Source organism: Pangasianodon hypophthalmus, chromosome 5 (genome assembly GCF_027358585.1).
Source record: "Pangasianodon hypophthalmus isolate fPanHyp1 chromosome 5, fPanHyp1.pri, whole genome shotgun sequence".
Taxonomy (NCBI): domain Eukaryota; kingdom Metazoa; phylum Chordata; class Actinopteri; order Siluriformes; family Pangasiidae; genus Pangasianodon; species Pangasianodon hypophthalmus.
This window is the reverse complement of record NC_069714.1, coordinates 21,377,697-21,398,308: the sequence shown is the minus strand read 5'-3', so window position 1 is coordinate 21,398,308 and position 20,612 is coordinate 21,377,697. Positions and strand designations below refer to the sequence as shown.

The 20,612-nt window shown below is 39.2% G+C and overlaps 1 protein-coding gene across 3 annotated transcripts in view; it reads left to right on the top strand.

The window, feature by feature from the left end:
* The window catches only part of ptprna (protein tyrosine phosphatase receptor type Na), a 38,727-nt gene that overhangs the window by 8,502 nt on the left and 9,613 nt on the right, over nucleotides 1-20,612 (top strand). The window contains exons 1-12 of one of the 3 annotated variants that reach the window (XM_034304548.2): nucleotides 4,263-4,578; nucleotides 8,789-8,839; nucleotides 12,469-12,579; nucleotides 12,896-12,989; nucleotides 13,945-14,098; nucleotides 14,308-14,623; nucleotides 15,013-15,144; nucleotides 15,371-15,402; nucleotides 15,958-16,235; nucleotides 16,632-16,718; nucleotides 16,929-17,008; nucleotides 17,339-17,403. In XM_034304548.2, the coding sequence (XP_034160439.2) occupies nucleotides 4,506-4,578; nucleotides 8,789-8,839; nucleotides 12,469-12,579; nucleotides 12,896-12,989; nucleotides 13,945-14,098; nucleotides 14,308-14,623; nucleotides 15,013-15,144; nucleotides 15,371-15,402; nucleotides 15,958-16,235; nucleotides 16,632-16,718; nucleotides 16,929-17,008; nucleotides 17,339-17,403 (1,473 nt within the window). In that variant the 5' untranslated portion in view covers nucleotides 4,263-4,505. Of the gene's footprint in view, nucleotides 1-4,262; nucleotides 4,579-8,788; nucleotides 8,840-12,468; nucleotides 12,580-12,895; nucleotides 12,990-13,944; nucleotides 14,099-14,307; nucleotides 14,624-15,012; nucleotides 15,145-15,370; nucleotides 15,403-15,957; nucleotides 16,236-16,631; nucleotides 16,719-16,928; nucleotides 17,009-17,338; nucleotides 17,404-20,612 lie in introns of those variants that run through there. The other 2 variants (XM_026911960.3, XM_053234550.1) reach the window with 2 other exon arrangements.

Here is a 20,612-nt window from a genome sequence, read left to right as displayed (position 1 = left end):
GAAGGAGGGAATAATAATAATAATAATAATGATAATAATAATAATAATAATAATAAACCCTGAAAAGAATTTATTCCCCTTCCCAACCCTATAGAAAGTATAGTTGAATAAGATCAGTCCTCGTTGCTTGGGTGAAAGCTGGTGTGGTTTGCTGCATTCAGGTCACCCCTTAGTGTGATCGTTTACCCAAGCACACTTGTGACACAGAAAAACCTGGGCTCGCTGCCAGTGCAATAAATGAACTGGCTGATGTGCCTCCATGTTTATAGCAACTGTGTCATAGAAACAGACATGCTTTTCAGCAGATGGAAATAGCACATCTAATTTTTCATTCAAATACTCTTCATTTATTTATAGAGTATTCTTAATGTTTAAAGAGTATGTGCAGTTTAGAGACAAAATAAGATTTGGCAATATTGTTATTTGAGCTCAGAGATTTGATTTCGTCATCATCTACAATTACGTTAACTAGAAGCCTCTAAGTAGCACCCTGAGCATTTGAAGCATTTAGCTATCACATCCTGAATATAAGTATATTTTAATTTGGTAATGGCACATTATCAGGTTATGGCTTAAGGGAAGTGATAGAGGAAAGCACCGGCTGGTAAATGGACTGACAGGTCAGAAATGATTTATCATGAGGTCAGATCTCACAAGGACCTCCTGTTGCCTGGTAACCACAAATACAGGCTCTGACATGTGGGCTACTCATGTAAAAGCCACTCTGCTCAGGAGTGACTGTGTGTCCCCTGAATGTTTATCCATGATATTAAATCACCTTAATCAATTGCAATGAGGCTGATGATCCTCATATACAAATATCAGAGTCTCATTATTACATTTGAATGATATGATAAACTGAATCAATTGAATGATATGATAAATACATGAAACATGCTAAATAATAAATTAAAGAAGGGGTTGAATATTGATTTTTGATTCCTGACAGGTTGTGTGGAGCTGTAGGTAATAGACCAGAGATGGGGCAGAAAAGCAGATATTATGCTGAGAAAGCAAGACTCTAATGAGTGCCACTTCACATTCTAGATGGTTTTTATATTTGGATATTTTACATGAAATGTTTTATGTTTTCCACATAATCAAGCTGAATCCCAGGGATCCTGTTTTTATTTAAGATTTTTCCCTTTTCTGAAAGAACGACCATCGAGGGCATGCTAATCCCTTGAAGAGTCCAGACTTGCATTCCTGCCTCTTGTGTCTACATACCATGTTCTACTTTCACTGAAGTTATTGAATAATTCATAGTAGCTACATTAATATGCTGATGAGACTTTAATGGGGTAAACAGCACAATACCTGAACCTCTCTGCACTTGAATTCTGTTTTCTATGAAACGAGCTGCAATTTTTTTGTAATGACGTGCTTATCCTTTCCTGCAGCATGGATCTGTCATCAGCGCATGGCCTGGCCAGCATGTGCCAGTATGGGGGAGGTGAGAGAGAGCGGCTCCTGGGAGGCACTGGGGACTAAATGCCATGACATGTGACTCCAAAAATAGGCAGGGGTTTAGGGGAAGGCGTGGGTGGCACCGCAGCAGGTCAGCTTTCAAAAAATCAACCAGCAGCTGCCCCAGCAACCCCCCAAACAGACTTCAACAAGAGTACAAGTCACATGAAAGAGAGACAGAGAGGGGTGCTCGTCAATGATTTCATATAAATTATTATAGGTAGATAGGTGTCACAGGCCTGAATGGTGAAGTAGGCTGCATTAAACAGAGAAAAAATAACTAAAGAATCATATTCTTTCATAATCATATGCTGTTCACTAATTGAATATTTTTCCCAGAAAGTTTAGATTTTCAAGTTCAGTAAATATGCATGAAAAATGATCTTGTTTGTGTATTGTGCTTTGATTTTTTGTCATTAGGGCAGTAGCCATTAGTATGTGCTGATCAGGCAATAACTACATGTGGACAGTGGGTGGCACTGTGACTTCGGGCTTTTTGGTGGAGTATTTTTTTTTTTATTGGATGGATCTTATTTACAAACACTGATACAATTTCAAAACAAGGCAAGTTGTGGAAATTACTGTCATATCTAACATATTATATAATCAATTAATAGAACATTTTTAATTTATGGTATAACCTGTTAGATAATGGAGAATCTTTGTGATTAATATGGTTAGTCAAGAATGATATGTTATTAAGCAATATACAGTACTGTGCAAAAGTCTTAGGCACATGCAAAGAAATGCTGTATAGCAAAGATGGCTTCAAAAATAATGAAATTATATGTTAAATAATTATACAAAAATACTATAAAGAGCAGTAAACAGTAATAAATGAAACAAAGTCAATATTAGGTGTGACTATCCTTCGCTTTAAAAAAAAAAAAAGTAGTCTCAGGTACAGTGTGTGCAGTTTTATAAGGAAATGAGCTGTAAGTGTTACTGAGCATCTTGCAGAAGCAGCCACAGTTCTTCTGGAGACTTTGACTGTCACACTCGCTTCTTATTTTTGCAGCAAAACCCAACAGCCTTCACTGTGTTTTTTTGTCTGAAAAGTGTCTCTTATGTAATATGCTGCTTTCTTTACTGACATACAAACATTTTCTGTAACATTTAATTTTGTGCTGGAAAACTAATGTTTAGAAATGTGAAACGTTTTTGTACTGACACTATAATGTAGAAGTCATAAAATACAAATCTAAAACAAAGTTTGTACTAAAAAAAAGGGTGCCTAAGACTTTTACACAGTACTGTATATGTTTACTATATTCATCTCTGAACATTATGGTCCTAGTTAGGTAACAGCTGAGCCAACCCTCAATGGTGTTTATGTGTGTGCGTGTGTGTGTGTGAGACCTCCAGTGGGAAATTTGCACACTGATCCACAGCTGGAGGCCAGATTGTATGTACAGCACATTTAAAGGGGAAATATGATGCTAACAATTACATTAATAATAAGACATGAATGAAGAAAGATGTAGAAAATGTTGCAAAAAAGGTAAAGTTAAAAAAGAAAAGTTAAGGCCACAACTTCTCTAATTTCATGTTTCTCAAGGTGGGATCTATAAACTACTGGGAGTCTGTAAAGCATAGACAGAAGGACTGTGTTGTTATTATTATTATTATTGTTATTATTATTATTATTATTATTATTATTATGCTACAGTGGTGGAGATCATGATCAACCATCATCAAAATTAGCCTCAACTACAAAAACCTCAACAAGCTCTGTTAATATAAAAGCCTGTACAATGTATTGAATTTACGTTTTATTTTACATGGTTTGGATTCTGTGCCTAATATTTGGATAGTTTAATAAAAATGCTTAGAAAATGAAACGTAGATCTTCATTTCCCACTTTTATGTTCCCATTTTTTCAGCTGTCGGTCTTTGTAGAACCCTATCATAAATTGTTTCCTTATTGGAAAGACTTTTAGATCTGTTTTAGAAAGCCAAGAACCTGTAATAATAATAATAATAATAATAATAATCATCATCATCATCATCATAATCATAATCATAATCATAATAATAATAAAACAGTTTGGTCTACCAGCTGACAAAACACAAGCAGAGCTAGTAAAGCTGGAAGACCAACTTGACCAGCTGGTACATGCTGGTAGATGGAAACAGTTTGTAAATTACCACTCCTGATGCAAAGTTGCAGAAAGCTGTTTTAAGAAAATAACACAATAATAAGGCAATTCTTTCCAAGTGAATATAAACACATTATTTAATTAACTAACAAAAGTTGGTCTAATGAACAAATCAGTTTGGCCAGTCTAATCTATTAGCCTGACCCACTTTCTCTTTCATAATGCTTTAATAAGAGGAGGTAAGAAATGTACACTAGAAGTACACTGAAACATCATATGAATCAACATATTTAAAATGAGGGTAGAATTTCCACAAATGGCAAGTTTGTGTTAAACTTATTACATAGAAATACGCACATACATGGGCAATATATCAATATGTACAGGCCACCTAAGGCCATAATCACTTTTTAGAGTGTATTTGTTTGTGCAGCAGCCTCAGTAATCTAAACAGCAGCCATAAAAACCTGCTACGTCCCAAACTGCATACAGCTACATCTACATCTACTAATGCGTCACATGCGTGCGCTTTGGGACATCTCAGCTCAGGAACCCAAAGCGCCCATATGAATGTCTGTCAGACGCTGTATGGAAGACCTTAATGCCTGTCCCTCGTCCCACTTCCGGGTCCGTTGATGACGTCACTGCGGGTTCCCGCCACAGCAGCAGGCAGGGGGGGTGGTGGGGGGTGGAGATTGTCCTGGCGCACGACTCCCGAATCCTGATCCCGATCCGCGCCGCACATTCCAAGCTTTCTCCAGCATCTCTGTGCGTGTTTGTGTGAGAGAGTGTGTTTTACTGCCTAACCAGATCACGCTCGGTTTGGCATTAACCTGACTGGCTCTTGAGTCGTGCTTACTGCTCCAGCAAACCCCAGACCAAAATGCGGAATTAAACCGGCGGTCTCCAAATTGCGCTCTGGTGGATCGTTTAGCGACGATGCGTCCGCGGTTATGGAGCGCCCTGTTGGGAATGACCGTGCTCTACCAGCTTGTCACAGCAGGCAAATACGGTGAGTAGATGGATATCCGCAGGGAAGACAAGAAGGGGAGTGGGATGGAGGGGGAAAAAATAGGCTACGAGATGCAAACGTGTGTTATATGAGCTGATCATTGTGATTGCAAAGCTGAGCAAAGCTGAGGAGACTTGTGGTTGTAGTTATATTTCTAAAATTATACATACGTTATATGTACAATCATCTCCAAAACTGCCATAATAACATTAAGCTGTTTATTGTGGGGGAGAAACAGAAACAGGAGAGTGTTTACGAGGACGCGCCTGAGCGAGGACGCGCTTCTGATACGCTTCAGATTTTCCTCGTGATGTAACGATCTGACGTCTGTTTATCCACAAAACAAACCCTGACCCTGTCGTGCTCATAAAGACGTTGGCCATTTCCGTCATTTCCGTCCACCTTATGGAGCAACTGGTGGAAAATTGAGCGCTGCTTCAAGCTTGAAGCTTTCAGCACCACGGACAGCGGTCACATTACAGCCTGCTCTTCCTCCCCCAGGCTGTTCCTCTCACTGCTCTGGCCATAGGGATCCCAACACACCTGATCACTGTAGCCTGAGGAGAACATTGTCGTCTGAGGAGAACACTGGAGTATTAGGAGAACACTGTAGTCTGAGGAGAACACTGTAGTCTGAGGAGAACACTGTAGTCTTAGGAGAACACTGGAGTATTAGGAGAACACTGTAGTCTGAGGAGATCACTGTAGTCTTAGGAGAACACTGGAGTATTAGGAGAACACTGTAGCCTGAGGAGAACACTGTAGTCTGAGGAGAACACTGTAGTCTGAGGAGAATACTGGAGTATTAGGAGAACACTGTAGTCTGAGGAGATCACTGTAGTCTTAGGAGAACACTGGAGTATTAGGAGATCACTGTAGTCTGAGGAGAACACTGTAGCCTGAGGAGAACACTGTAGTCTGAGGAGAACACTGTAGCCTGAGGAGAACACTGTAGTCTGAGGAGATCACTGTAGTCTGAGGAGATCACTGTTGTCTGAGGAGAACACTGTAGCCTGAGGAGAACACTGTAGTCTGAGGAGATCACTGTAGTCTTAGGAGAACACTGGAGTATTAGGAGAACACTGTAGCCTGAGGAGAACACTGTAGTCTGAGGAGAACACTGTAGTCTGAGGAGAATACTGGAGTATTAGGAGAACACTGTAGTCTGAGGAGATCACTGTAGTCTTAGGAGAACACTGGAGTATTAGGAGATCACTGTAGTCTGAGGAGAACACTGTAGCCTGAGGAGAACACTGTAGTCTGAGGAGAACACTGTAGCCTGAGGAGAACACTGTAGTCTGAGGAGATCACTGTAGTCTGAGGAGATCACTGTTGTCTGAGGAGAACACTGTAGCCTGAGGAGAACACTGTAGTCTGAGGAGAACACTGTAGTCTGAGGAGAACACTGTAGCCTGAGGAGAACACTGAGCTCAGGAGCCTTTCTTATCCTCCTCTGTGCATCATACTGTAAACTGGCTGGCAGATTTATGCCAACGTTTCAGTGCTAACTAAAATAAATGATGCCACTGCGGTCTGTTATTGCTTGCGAACAGAGTAGATGTGTCTTCATTTTTTCACAGCTAATAAATCTTCATAGTATATGGCTGCTTGCTTTTTACAGTGTGTTATCCTGCATAGTAAATCAACTGCAGAAATAAGTTCTGATTAAAATACCACATATTCCATGTTGCCCACCAGGTGAGATTACCATACCTGTATCTCTCTTTTTCTCTTCTTGTTTTTTTCTCTGCTGTGCTTCCTGTGCAGCAATGACTCACTGAGTGCATGGAAACCCATCACACATTTTTTCTCATGTCTTCACCATCACAGGTCCACTGATCCATGCAGATCAGTAATTCAGAAATTCTGAAATCCTGTCAATGAAAACTGGCATCTTCTTTTTTTCTTTTTCCAGAAGTTGCATTTTATGTTGGGTTTTTTTTTTGACAGATGAGTTATGTATGACCGAGAACAGCCATCAAACTGCAGACAATGCATCCAGTGTGAGTGGGAAGCTGTCACTGCCATATTCAGAGATGTGATAACATCCTCTCTCTCCCTCTTCCTCTCTCTCCCTTCTCAATTTCCTCCTGAATCACTCATTTGGTTGCACGGCTCAGATCACCACCTGTTAGCAAGTGGGGGGAAGTGAGATTGACAAGCCCCATCTCATCCCATTTATATATGCCATGATTAATTCAAATGGGATATGTGCACTGGGCCTGGTGAAAAATAACTGCCACATCTGTCCATTCCCAGTGCTGGAGAAAGGCTGATGTACCTCCAGCATTAACACCTTTAATACTGACAACATTTTGGACTGATCCAGCTGCTGCCTTTTTTTCTCACTGCCAATCAGGCCACTTCAGGTTTTACTTATACCCTGTGGTATCACTGCAGCTTTTTATCTGTGTTTGTCGAGCTCCGTCCACTTGTCAGGAGCTCTGTTAGCCATTTCAGGTTATTTCCACACACACACACACACACATTGAGACGGAAGAGTGGTCAGTAGCTGACTGGCTGCTGAGCAGTCTCTGTGTTTGATCAGCTGTGTCCTGTACAGACATTAAAGCCCTGGCCCTGCGAGCGTCCACAGAGATCCAGGTCATCAGCTGCTTTTCTGGAGCACTGTGTGTCTAAATGCTGCTTTTTATTAGAGTGTAATGTATTTTCATTGTTGCGGAGAGGCCATGGCTGCAGACTGACTGTGAAGCAGACAGAGTCAGAGACATACAAAGACAGGCAGAGACAGATTTCAGCTGTGACTGTTTACTGCTCACTGATGCAGAGCTGAATGTGGGAGTAGGGGAGAGGTCAGCTCAAATCAGAGTCCAACTACAAACTAACTACACACACACACACACACAAACACACACACACATATATATATATATATATATATATATATATATATATATATATATATGTATATATATATATATATATATATATATATATATATATATATATATACATGCAGTGGGATCCAAAAGTTTCAGACCACATTGAATACCTGGGATTTTTTTTTATTTAAAATTGGAAATAAACAGAAGGTTTTAGAATTTTGAAACATTTAAAATGAAAAAAGTAAATGGTCAATATCTTATAATTTAATCATGAATTTAATATTCATGATTCTGCACTATTTCTAGTTCTCTATTTAAATATATGCAAATTTGTGATATTGACCATGTTAACTGCTTTGTACAAAAGGTCAGATTTTCCTCCTGACTAATCTCTTCTATTGAAGTGTGTATTCAGATGGCACTCTGATGGATTTGATCTAAAAAGGATCATAAGGTTTTGCAGAAACTTGTGGAGTCCATGGCAGCTCGAGTGCACACTGTCATTAAAGCAAAAAGTGGAAATACCAAATACTAAGAAACTGAAATTCATGTAAATATTTCAAATATTCTACTTTTCAGTCAAGTTGTTTGTCAGTAGTGCAATTTGTAATGAAATTGTTGTATTAAATTGCAGAATAGAAGCATTTTCAGTAGTGGTCTCAGACTTTTGGACCCCACCGTATACACTAGTGAACTGCAAAAATATTCGGCTCTTTTTACTTTTTCATTTTGTTGTGATACTCTAAAATGTAATGCATTCATTTTCCCCTCATCAATTTGAACAGTATACTTCATACTTAAACTATTTTTTTCTGGATCTGAAATGGATCTGAATACTATTTTGAAGGATCTGTACTGTATATATACTATATAGGGAGACAAACACACACGTCTGCTTCACATTCAAACAGTCTCTCAGCAATGTCAGTGGATTGTTTCACTTAGGTCACTTCCTAAGTTTAATTTCTTCAAAGTTTGGAATAGTGTTCAAAAGAAACCTTGGTTTTAATACTTAAAGCTATAGAAGCATTCTGGGTTCTGGATTTTATTCAATAAATTATTCAGTAACTATGGTGATACATAAAAGATATATAGTAACAAAAATGAGAAATGTAAGTGTAGACCCACTGATGGGGATTGCACTGAGGTACAGTAGGTTTACAGAGTTATTATTATTATTATTATTATTATTATTATTATTATTACTACTACTACTATTACTACTTTTACTATTACTATACACTAAGTGTTCTAATACTCATCTCTTGCCAACTTTTCTAACATTTTCTCTCTCTCCTTCTCTCTCTCTCTCTCTCTCTCTCTTTCTCACACACACACACACACACACTCTTCACCACTCTCAGGCTGTCTGTTTGAGAAGAGGCTGTGCTCCAGAGAGCAGTTCTGCTCTGATGGTGAGTGTATCAGGAAACAACTTCCTGTTGGTTGAACGTAGTACTCCATTGAAAACTGTCTTGAATCTGTACTAAGTTCTGCTATATCCAGCTTCTACACACATGCATACTCATATACACACACATACACACATACACACACATACACACTAAAGTAAATATGCGATATACACCCGCCGATACACATGGCTGAATAATAAGTTATACTGTCAAACCTATCAGCTGAATTTCGCTCTGCTTATTCCCTATGTGTCTGGATATGTCTGTGTGTGTGTGTGTGTGTGTGTGTGAGAGAGAGAGAGAGAGAGAGAGAGAGAGTCTTTGTGCACATTTTAAATGAATGGATGTGATACGTGAGCCTGTGGTGATGATGTAAGGAGGAACATTGGTGGTTTTTGTGGTTACTGGTTTGTTCTGTAGATAGTTGGGTGGGTAAATAAAATAATAATAATAATGGCATTGTAAATAAATTATGTCACCATACGTTTTACTGAGATTGTGGGTATCGTCAGACCTTTTATAATATTGGCTGGCTGTGTTGTTGCTCATATTAGCTGAGTGGACTTTAAAATCTTTTCTTCTTTTATGTATTCATTTTTAAATAAATGAACACGTAATTGAAAAGAATAATATAAAATACAGCAGTACTGTACTTCTGACACTAGTCTTAGCAAACCTAAATATCACAATCTACTGTATATAATGCATTTTGCCATATTACACACCCCACCCTCATTTTTATGTATTTCCCCGACTCCTAGCAGCTAAATTTTACTGCAGAAAGTGAATCTGCCTTTTACCTGCTCCTCTTTTTCTGTTTGTCTCTCTGTTTCCCCCCTCTGTCTTTTCCTCTATCTCATCTTTTTTCTCCAACCCTCTCCAAACCCCTCTTCCCTCTCCCCCCCCCCCCCCCCTCCCGTCATCTATCTCCATGGCAACCCTGACATCATCAAGCCCATTGCAACTAGGTGCACGCCTCCACAATCACTGATGAGTCACTACCCTTCGCTTACGCACAGGCTCTCCTTTTCTGCTCTCAGAGAAAACACACTCTCTCTCACATACACATGCAAAACTACTGCTGTTGTGCAGTTGTATTTAAAACTTGATCTTGAAAATACAGCGAGTGGACTTTGAGGATTGGTGGGTTGTAAACAGGCAAAACGGACAAGGGTTTCTGAAACATGATGAGAGCTGTGAATGTGTGCAGCTACAAAATGTCCTGCGTGTGGGTGTTATATTCTCTCTGAAAAGCAGTTCCACACAGATCTACACACACGCACACACACACACACACAAAACCCTGTTCTGGAAGCAGAAAAAGTACAATATGGAAGTATACGTAAAAAAAATGTGGGTGATCTCACACAAATAATTAGGTTTTTAGGGTAAACACACACACACACACACACACACACAGTTATATATCCTTCTATGTGGCGTATGTGGTGACTTGTATATTAATAAGCTGCATACGCTTCACCCTAACCTTAACCTCAGTACCAAAAAGGAAATATTTTAGATTTTAAAAGCAAAAAAAACTAATTATAGTTTTAAAAAAACAAAACTTCAGGGTACTTAGCCAAAAGTGCCCAAAGGTTAAAGAGAAGAGATTGTGCCGCACACACACACACACACACAAACAGAAAAAGATGCTTTAGACATACTTACATTACATATGCACAGAACTGGCTATGAACACACACACACACACACACACACACCCTGTCACACTGCGAGCAGATTACCCAGAGCACCATGTGCTGTTTTACTGGGGCTTTCTCTTGCCTCTGTTCCCTCTATCTCTCAGTCTCTTATATAGCTCTTTTTCTTTAGCTTTTCTGTTCTTTTCTGTTTGTTAAAGCTTACACTGCTAACACAGCTTTGACAGGAAAACCTCACAACTCTGTGTATTTTTCTAAATTGCACTCCCTCCATTATGCTCTCCATTAGACATTTAATAGCTGTGGGAGCTGAAATCTCTACTCTAAACATCATAGCATTTTATGATAATTAAGAAAAACAGTGGGTAGTGGTGTTGTTATTATGATGTCTTTGTTGTAATAGTGAACATAGGGATGCATAAATGAAATATGATAAAGATGATAAAATAAGTGTTTAAGACTTTCTCAGGAGTATGAGCTTGGTGTGGTGTATAAAAACCTCTAAATGTATTATTATTGAGGAAATATTGTAAATATATTCTTATCTTGATTTTCATCGGTGCATTTAAGCCAACATTTTACTCAGCACTGAGTTAGTTAATTCCCTAAAATTACACTAACATTTATATTTAGTCGTTTTTGTCTGTAGCGTTAATGCGTCATCACTTAAACAGCTGGCCTCTGTCTGATAGCGGCTCATATTTCTGTATCCGCTAGTAAGTGATCCATCTCCCCTCTATATAGGGCTCCTCTCTCGCTATCCTCTGCCTTATAAATAGCAGTGAGTCATGTCAGCTCGGACAGAGAAACACGGCTGAGTTCAGACTGAGAGCTCGCCCGCTCTGCCAGGGTCTTTTTATACACGTTTTAGTCAGGGATGAGTCAGTGAGTGAGTGAGCGAGGGAGGGAGGGAGAGATGGAGAGAGAGAGAGAAAGAGTGAGAGAGAGTGTATGTAGATGTGTATGTAGACTAAGACTAAAGTATGTATATGAACTTGTGTATGCATGAATTATAAGGATTATGTATCTGAGTTTTATTTATGCTACAAGGAAAAATAGATTATTTTGATTCTTCTTTATTTGTGTCATGAGCTCATCTGTTATTTGTATATTAAAGGAATACTCCAGCGGTTGTTGTTGTTTTTTTCCAGCATAATCTCTGTCTACAGCATCTGTAACATATGGGTGATTACCAAGGACAAAATGTTCAACACATTTCCCTGTAGTGAGGAATGAAAAAAAAACCTGTTTACTCCAAACTCACTTTTATATTAAGTCTTAAGGGCAATTTTTAAACACCTGCACATTTATATGATAGATGTATTTTTGTAGAAAGCTTTTATGAATTTTTTTTTTTACATAGATTGTCCTTTCAGACAAGGTACTACTCTTTTAGAAGGAAGAATTTATGATGTTGTATTTGCAATCCTATGTACTGTAGTCTTGCATTTTAAACACCAACTTTAACTTAACATAACATTAACTTAAATGAACATTGCTGGATAATTTACATAATAATCCCCTGACTGAAAATCGGTTTTTTGTCTTCTCTGTGTATGGGAAAATGTCATGTGTTACTTCATTTCATGGCAAAGCCAATAGAAAGATTGGTTAAAAAAAATCATTATTCACGGAATTACTCTTATAAACAAGTTTTGAGTAAACAGGCTTTCCATTATTTTCTCACTGTAGAGAAATGTGTCATTTTTTAAATCAATGCTAATTACATACTGCATATGCAACGCTTCTGTGGAAGAAGATTAAACTGAATAATGCTGGAGTATATCTTTAGTTATTTCTTTAGTTCACTGATGTAGAAGAGGAGCTCTGTGGAAAAATTAAACTACAGCTAAGTCTCTTTTTCAAAGTAGATAAATGACTTTCAGACTTCTGTGTGCATGTGTGTATGGATGGATGGATGGATGGATGTTGTGTGTTAATGTTTGTGCATGTTTTGTGTTACAGACAAGTTGTTTGGTCAGTGTCGGAAATCCAGGCATGAAGAGGTTCGATATCAAGTGTCTGTTCCTGTACTGCAGAGGCTGCAGGAGGTGCTCAAGCAGCTGATGATGCAAGGTGCACACATCCACAGCGGACTCGCGTGTTATTACTCATAACCCACACAAAGAGTCCTTTCACAGTTGAATATGTTTTAAAGTGTCGATGCACCCCTACGCAAAAGTGATTCATATTTTCTTATATATCCCAAATTCCCATGTAACCAAACATGAGTCAGAATATTTGCTCCCAAATTGCTACCAGTCTTAGAAGTTTAGTTTAAATCGATCATAAAAATTCAACACAATTGTTTTTCTTTTGGTGGAAAAAAAAAACAGCCTAACTATTGTCTGACACATTCTCTGTTGTGTTTTGTGCATGTGGGTGTGGACAGGATTCTCCTGGCAGGATGATATCACCCAGCACATCATAGCAAAGGAGCTGAGCCGGATTCCTCATGCTCGAGCCCAGACCTCTCAGCCAGCGCAGTGAGTCATGAACACTCTTAGCATTCTTCAACTTGTTTTTGTATTGCCAGCCCAAACTGTTTGCGAGACTTCTTTTAGAAATTCTACAATACATTTCTTTGAACTTGATTGGATTATGTTCAGTTTTATGATATTGTCATAAAAGGTATAAATGCTACAATTTGCCTATGCTTTTTATATAAAATAGGGTTGTACAGACTGTTACAAACTTCAAAGCATAAAACAATATTGTTTTCTGTAAGAAAAACACTGCATGGGGTTCCTCTAGGAGCCTAATGCTTTAACATACATAGACACTAGGGATGTAATGCAGTGCCGTTATCTGTATCTGTATCTGTTTAGTGCTCCAAATATCCATATCTGTATTCAGATTTCAACCCAAGGTGGGCGTGGTCTAAGCCAGAAGTTTTAACTTTTTTTTTTCCTTACCCGAGTTTATAATTGGCTTCAACTAGAGACGTGTGCAGGACTCGTGCAGTTACTGCTTTTGTTTGTACCACCCACAATATTTTCCAAAATATAAACAAACTAAATAAACTAGTAATTTAAACCACTGCAACCCTGACCAGACAGCTACTAAGGATGAATGAGTGAACAGTCTTCGTTTGTCCTGTGAGCTTCATATCACTCACATGAAAGTAAAAACCTCCCGCTAGTGTGACTTTATTGATGCAATCCCCGTCCCAGCCCAGTCCCAGTCCCAGTGCCCAACTCTAGCCTAGGTTCTCAACCTGCAAACCTTTCTGGTAAGCTCAAAAAAAGAATCGTGCTCCTCCTATTCATATCTTTATTTATATCTGTTTAGAACACATTATCTGTATTCATATTCAGTTACATCTCTAATACACACTTATTCTGTAAAGCATATTGTGCTACTACGTAAATTCTTATTCAGTCAACACTTGACATTTTATTTTTTTAAGTGTAACTATCTGTTTGTGTGTTTCCTGCTCAGGTCTGCACAGGCTGCTTCTAAAAAGACCTATTTGAGCTCTAAGTCAGAACCCAGCGTTGCGCAGAACTATTTGGATTATATGATTTTAGATCCTCGCCAGTCCTCATCACTCCGCATGCAAGCCTTACCATTAGACCCATACACATATCTGCAGGTACAGCTATTGTGTGTCTGTGTATATGTATATTGTGTGAAGGGAAGGTTAGAAAGTGTGTGTATTTTAGCATAAATTCCATGATTGAGATCCATTTGACAAGTGGCATTATTATTATTTAGTTCCATACTATACTCATTATTCTCACATGAGGCTCAAATCCTGATTGAAACACATTAGACTAACTGTCTGTGATTGCTTTCTAACAGGATGACATGTCACACTCTCTGCACCCTCATGCTGGTGCAGGCTACCAGCGTCCCTCGTCTCGCTCCGGCTCACAGCAGCACCAGCGAGACAGAGACAGGCAGATTTTAGAGGAAGCCGTGTCGCTCTACCTCTCCTCTGCACAGCCTTCTTTTCACCATCGGGGGGCAGCAGGCCTCCCCGCTGCCCCTTATTACGAGGACTTGGACTTCCCACTGGATTATGGGGAGGACTACACCCTGCCGGAGCGACCCAGCTCACGCCAGCGGACCAACAAAAAGGTTCTACAGGACTACAGCTCTCTGCCAGAGCTGGACGGTGAGTGCCGATCTGTAGGCGTGTGCGCTCGATGGGGGCGATAATGAGGCTTCGGCTGTCTTTTGTTTTCTAATTTGACTATATGTATTTTTGTATGGGTCTGTATCATAGGTGGAACGCCCCTTAAAAATGGCTAAACGCTGTCTCTTTTATTTGCAGTCTTTTTTTTATTATTTTGAGCTGTGTATTAGAAGCATTTCTATTTGGACGACAAAGAATACACAAAAAAGAATCGGTTACGATTTGAGGGAGTTTGGAAGCCGTAGATCTTAAATTTTGTGTACAAACCCATAATCGCAGCTAGAATTCAGTCATGCAATTTGAGTGTGCATAGTTGTGTTTATAATGCTTTAGCTGTGTGTGTGTGTGTGTGTGTGTGTACACTGTAGATGATACAGTAGTGCAGCTGTCCACAGTGTTGGAGAGACTTGGGGTGGATCCACAAGAGCTGAGCCCTCAACGCTTAAACAAAATCGCCCTCCTGCTTCAGCTCCTGCAGGCGGAGGAAACCGAGAACACAGGTACAAGGCAAACCATACACACACACACACACACACACACACACGCACACACACCCCAACACAGAAATACTGTATTTTAATATCCAACTTGTGTAGTATTTAAAAAATGTTCTTCATTTATCCAAATCATTGGGTGTTTGCTTTGTAACAAAGCACTGTCTATGAGAGTATCAAGATGATGAACATGATTGTTTGATCAGATTCTTTCTCATCTTCTCATTCTCAGATAAACATCCGGGAACAGTCACAGTGAAAGAAGTATGTTCTGAAATAATAAACTGACACAAAAATAGGCTAGTTAAATAATTTACTATAACTGTATTATTATTAAATGCTAAGTTAAAGCTTTTAAAAATAATAAAAATCAATAGTGTCGTAATGCTTTCGTGATAAACTTTTAAGTTATTGTTCAAAGTGAAATTTATTTATTTATTTATATAAAATCATTTTGTGGTTTTCTTTTTACTTTAGGGGATAACTAATAATTGCCCTTAGTGTGTAGTAGTGTGTGCTTCCATAGCAACAAGTGGATGTAAAATAATAAGATTATGACTAATATCTGTAAAAGGCTGAAGCAGATTAAACTTAATTACAATGGTATTAAGTTGGTCTCTGATGCCTCTGTTTTTCTCTTGAAAAATTTAAATCTATTAGATCTATATTTTTATATAAAATAAAATTTTCCTGTCTTATATTTATATACACGTATATTATTTATTTCATAACATTATAAATTTAGCAGTAGGTTTTGATTTGTTGGTGTTTTATCGTTCTAAGAAGTAAAATATGTCCTGTTGTGTTGTATCATTTCAGACGATTGTGGAGGGCAGTGACAGGGTGTCGCAGAAAGGTGCCAAACCTGTGTCTCCTGTAGTGACTCAGCCCACCACCCCAGGGCTCCAGCTAGCCTCTACACCGTCCCCCTCTGCCCCCGCTCCCGTCACTGTGGCTCAGGGGCCTGGAGCGACCACACATGGGCCAGTGAAGGAAGCAGAACTGGAAAAGGAAAAGACCCACACAAGCCTGAAACCAGGAGCCAAGGATGGCATAAATGTCAGAGAAGAGTATGGCTACATAGTCACAAATCAGAGGTGCTTGATTATTCGAACTCATTTCAGCTCCTGATAGAGATCTTTAAGGATTTCACAGCCTGGTTTGTTTTTGATAAAGTAGGATTTTATGAGCTTAACATAGAACAGAACAATACTGGCTTAATGACACAGTAAAAGTTTAGAAGTTAAACCTATGAAGTTAAAATACTTTAGTCTGATACTTATTAATACGAGCTATTATAATGTGATTGAAAGATAGTTAAGATATGTTCATTAATATCCATATATTTGACTGACTGGTTAAAGGGACATTCTGAAAGTAAAGGAGTCAAAATACATGATTCATGGAAGATGATTCATGATTCATTCACTGTTTAGATACACAACAGTTTCCAAAGTGTGTATTGAGGTTGTTTGTGCTTGCGTGATCCTCAGTCCTCTGAGCCTGTACGATGGTGTAAAGCTATTAGAAACGCTGGCAGAAAGGATTCATCTCACAACAAGCAGCTTTATCAACATCAGGTACAATGAGCATGAATGTAATCATGAGTGTGTGCATGTGTGAGTGTGTGTGTGAGTGTGAGTGTGAACACATGAGACACAAAAGAAAAACACTGAGAATGACAAGGAAGACAAAGTGTAGTACATTAAGTGTAATCTCAGCTGCACAGAACACATCCATCAGCGCCGGTGTTTCTGTGTGTGTGTGTGTGTGTGTGTGTGTGTGTGCAGCGTGGTGGGGCCTGCACTGACGTTCAGGATCAGACAGAACTCTCTGAACCTCAGCGCAGAGGACGTGGCCAATAAAGCTGGTGAGTGACAAGCTCTCTCACTCCTGCACACCTCTCATTTTGGTTTCAGTCCACAAGCAATTGAACGCACACGCTGACAGAAAGAGGAGTGGCGCGGGGAGCATCACACACTCCAGCTCTAATGATTTCAAATTTCAGCTTCTTCTCTCCAAGAACATCAAGAGCATTAGACTTAACGTTATGAAGGTTTTCTAGAAAATTGTGTCGTTCTATAGTAAATGTATCAAATCATATCTCAGCTTAAAAATGTCAAAATGTGACAGTTTTGAGACATTTTATATTCATTAATAAGCTATAATGACATTATGACTCCGTTTGTTTGTTCCGTAGTGGCTGAGAAGAATTTCTTGGAGGGAGAGACAGGTCTAAAGATCATTCAGACAGGGGTGGGAGAGGTGGGTGCACTTACTTCTCTTTTTTTTCCTTTTAATTCTCTGTCTATTTCTCTGCTGAAATGATGCATGGATTGGGCGTCTTGTTAATTGCTTTGCATGGGCCTCTCACTTTTGGTACATGTGTATTACTTGGTCATGCTCGAGCCATTAGCTTCACTAGAATGAGAATTCATTAACATTTATTAGCCTATATGCGATTTCATTTTAGGATGCAAACTGTATTTTATAATATAATTTACTTTTTGCTTTAAAGATTCACAGTTCATTCACAGTTCTCTGGTCCACTCTACTGTACCCTTCTCCCGCCTAAAAAATATTTCTTTTTTTTTTCCTGCTGCTCCTCACTTCTTTCTCACTCTTTTTTTTCTTTCCCTGCCATTCTCCCCTCTGCCATTCTTTTCGGCCCTTCTCTTTTTGTTACCTCCGCTGCTGACCCCTCCTCTCAGCCTCCCCCTCGCTCTCCTTCAATCTCCCCCCACTCTTTCTCCCGTGGCCTTTGTGCTCGCCTGTGCATATTCAAGCGTTTGTCCCTCTCCATCGCTTTCACTCTCCTTTCACTGTGTACAGCTGTTGTAGACCCTTGAATGCAGTCGAAGGTCTTTTGTTGCATCCGGCTGCTCATATTTTTAATTATTCGACATTGTTCAGTCGGGGGCTATGACACTCTTTCTGCTTTGAGATGTGTAATGTATGAATGATTGTGTGTATGACTCTGTGTGTGCGTGTCTGCGTGTGTGTGTGGGTCCTTCTTTTGTACCCTATCTTTCGTTTTTTCTCCCGTCCTCTTTCTCTCTGCTTCGGTAATGAGACCTGGTTGCACCTGCTTCTTTTTTGTCTCTCCATTATTAGAGCCAAATCCTCTTCTGCACCTCCCCACCATCACCATCACCCTCTCTCTCTCTCTCTCTCTCTCTCTCTCTCCCTCTCACTGACTCTCTGCTTCATTACTGAATTGAATTAATCTACATGGTTTGTTGTTCTGCTGAGCTGTACCCCCTGCAAACCTTACTGAGATTATCCAGCAATCTTGTTAATTGTGCTGTCTGCTAAGCACAACCTGCGACACACACACACACACATATACACACACACACACACACATGTTAAACATTCTGAAGAGGAGTGCATGTTCTTTGTTCTAGCACAAAAATTCACAGAACACTTAACAGTTTATTTCTACTCAAGGCCTGTGTGTGAAATATTTGTTCTCTGCTGTATTTAAAGCGGTCTCTGTCTCAAATCTAGGATGCTCCACTGTGTTCTCTGCTTCATCTTATCTGTTATTATCTAACTTTAGGGTTGTTACAGATGTGCAGTTCAGAGTTTATTACCTAAATACGCTTTCTTTCTCCACCCTGACACCATGAGACTTTCTATATACTCCAGTGGTTTTATTTCCCCCTCATGCTCACAGCATTACCACCCCTCCTCCCCCCCAGGCCTGCTCAATCGGGGGCATCAGTGTGTCGTCCCCCTCTGGCCCATCAGTAACACGTGGAGCGGTTGCCATGGCAACACCGTTTGATGTGACATAAGTGGTGGAGGTTGAATGGAGGTGGGAGGTTACGGGGCCTTCAGCTTCATATGGGACGGACACAGCTCAGGGAGGCATGTAGGCTTCCCTCTTTTTTTCTTCCCACTGATTTCTCCTTTCTCTGCGATTTGTCCCTCATGGTCCCTCATCCGCTCCATCATCTTTCAAGGTTACGCTCAGAGACAGGGCTCTCCATGTACAGCTTCTCTACTTTGTGTACTTTGACTTCACGCTGGCTTGTAAATGTAAGATCCAGTGGTGTGTGCAGGATGGAGGAGAAGCGCTGTCTCTCCTCGTGTGTCTCTCAGTCTAGCTTTATTCTGGCTTGCTGCAGAAAGGCTCTAACACACACTGTCATGTGTGTGTTTTCACAATGAATATTCTCCTCCACCACTGAGGATTCAGGCTCAGGTAGGCCCTAAATGGTGTCTTAATTCAATTAAGAATATAGTGTTTGTATTTGCTTTCATTAGTTTATTTCATAGTACTGTGATTGTTATAATACCTTTTTGCTTGTTTAATTCCTTTTTTTCCCCAAGCTTCAAGTTTTTCTGTTTTGCCACAATCACAATAATCTGTTGTCTAATCGGTATGAATTCTTTTGGAAGTATCAGGTAGAACGAGTGTAGAAATGCCCTGCAGATCAATGCTTTTAGTTTTATATATAAAAGGGAAAAAGGAAAGTCATTAGTGTGACTAAAATTTGTAATTATGAAATACGTTATTCAAACTTGCTAAATATATCAAAGGAAAAGTCTTGCATTGTGCACACTTAAATGCACACCGTGTTAATTATTTTATTAAATACACAACGGAAATAGGGAATTCACACTCTGATGAAGTATTTTTACCAGCATCATTGTGGGAATGCTTAGCTGTTTAAGTGTAATGTAAAGCTTAGACCTGCTCATGGATTTGAGTCATAAATTAAAGAAGCACAAACAGTCCACTGCTCCTTTACTCTGATTTATACCACCAATTACAGGCTGAACCACGCCTTAATGGAATGTTGATTAATGACTTATGTGTTTGTGTGTGTTTTAGTGTATAGTCTGTTTGTATAGTACATAGGAACAGGATTATCCTCAGATTGCATTATGGAGATGAATATCTGAATAACTGAATTAATTTTTTTACAAAATTATATATTGTAAATAAATAATCGAGACTAATCATGCATAGTTTTGATCCAAGGTATAAGGATAGAAGGATAATATCTTTGGTAACATTTTTAAGCATATAAACAAATTTTCCAAGAGATTTAAATAGATTTTAATTATATTTCATTAGTTATTAAAGCAAAATAGTATATAAATTAAGCCACATATTATATTAATTGAGTCTTCCCATATGGTATTCTATGTCGATTCTTTTTATATGCTTATCAGCATAATGTGTCAGACACTGGCGCGCTTTGTGTATGTATGTGTGTATGTGTGTGTGTGTGTGTGTGTGTTTTTATCCATTTGAAATGAAACACTGGTGTTAAGCACTCATCCTCCATCTCGGACGGTGATGTCAGGTGGATTGGTTGCTGTAGTAACCAGACAGAGCAGCATGCATGAGTGAGATGATGTAATGTGCTTGTAGCCGTTGCAGGTACACAGGAGTTCGCTGGATTTTTGTGCGTTTTGTTTAGGAATTAGCACATTGATTATCATTTATCATTAATCAA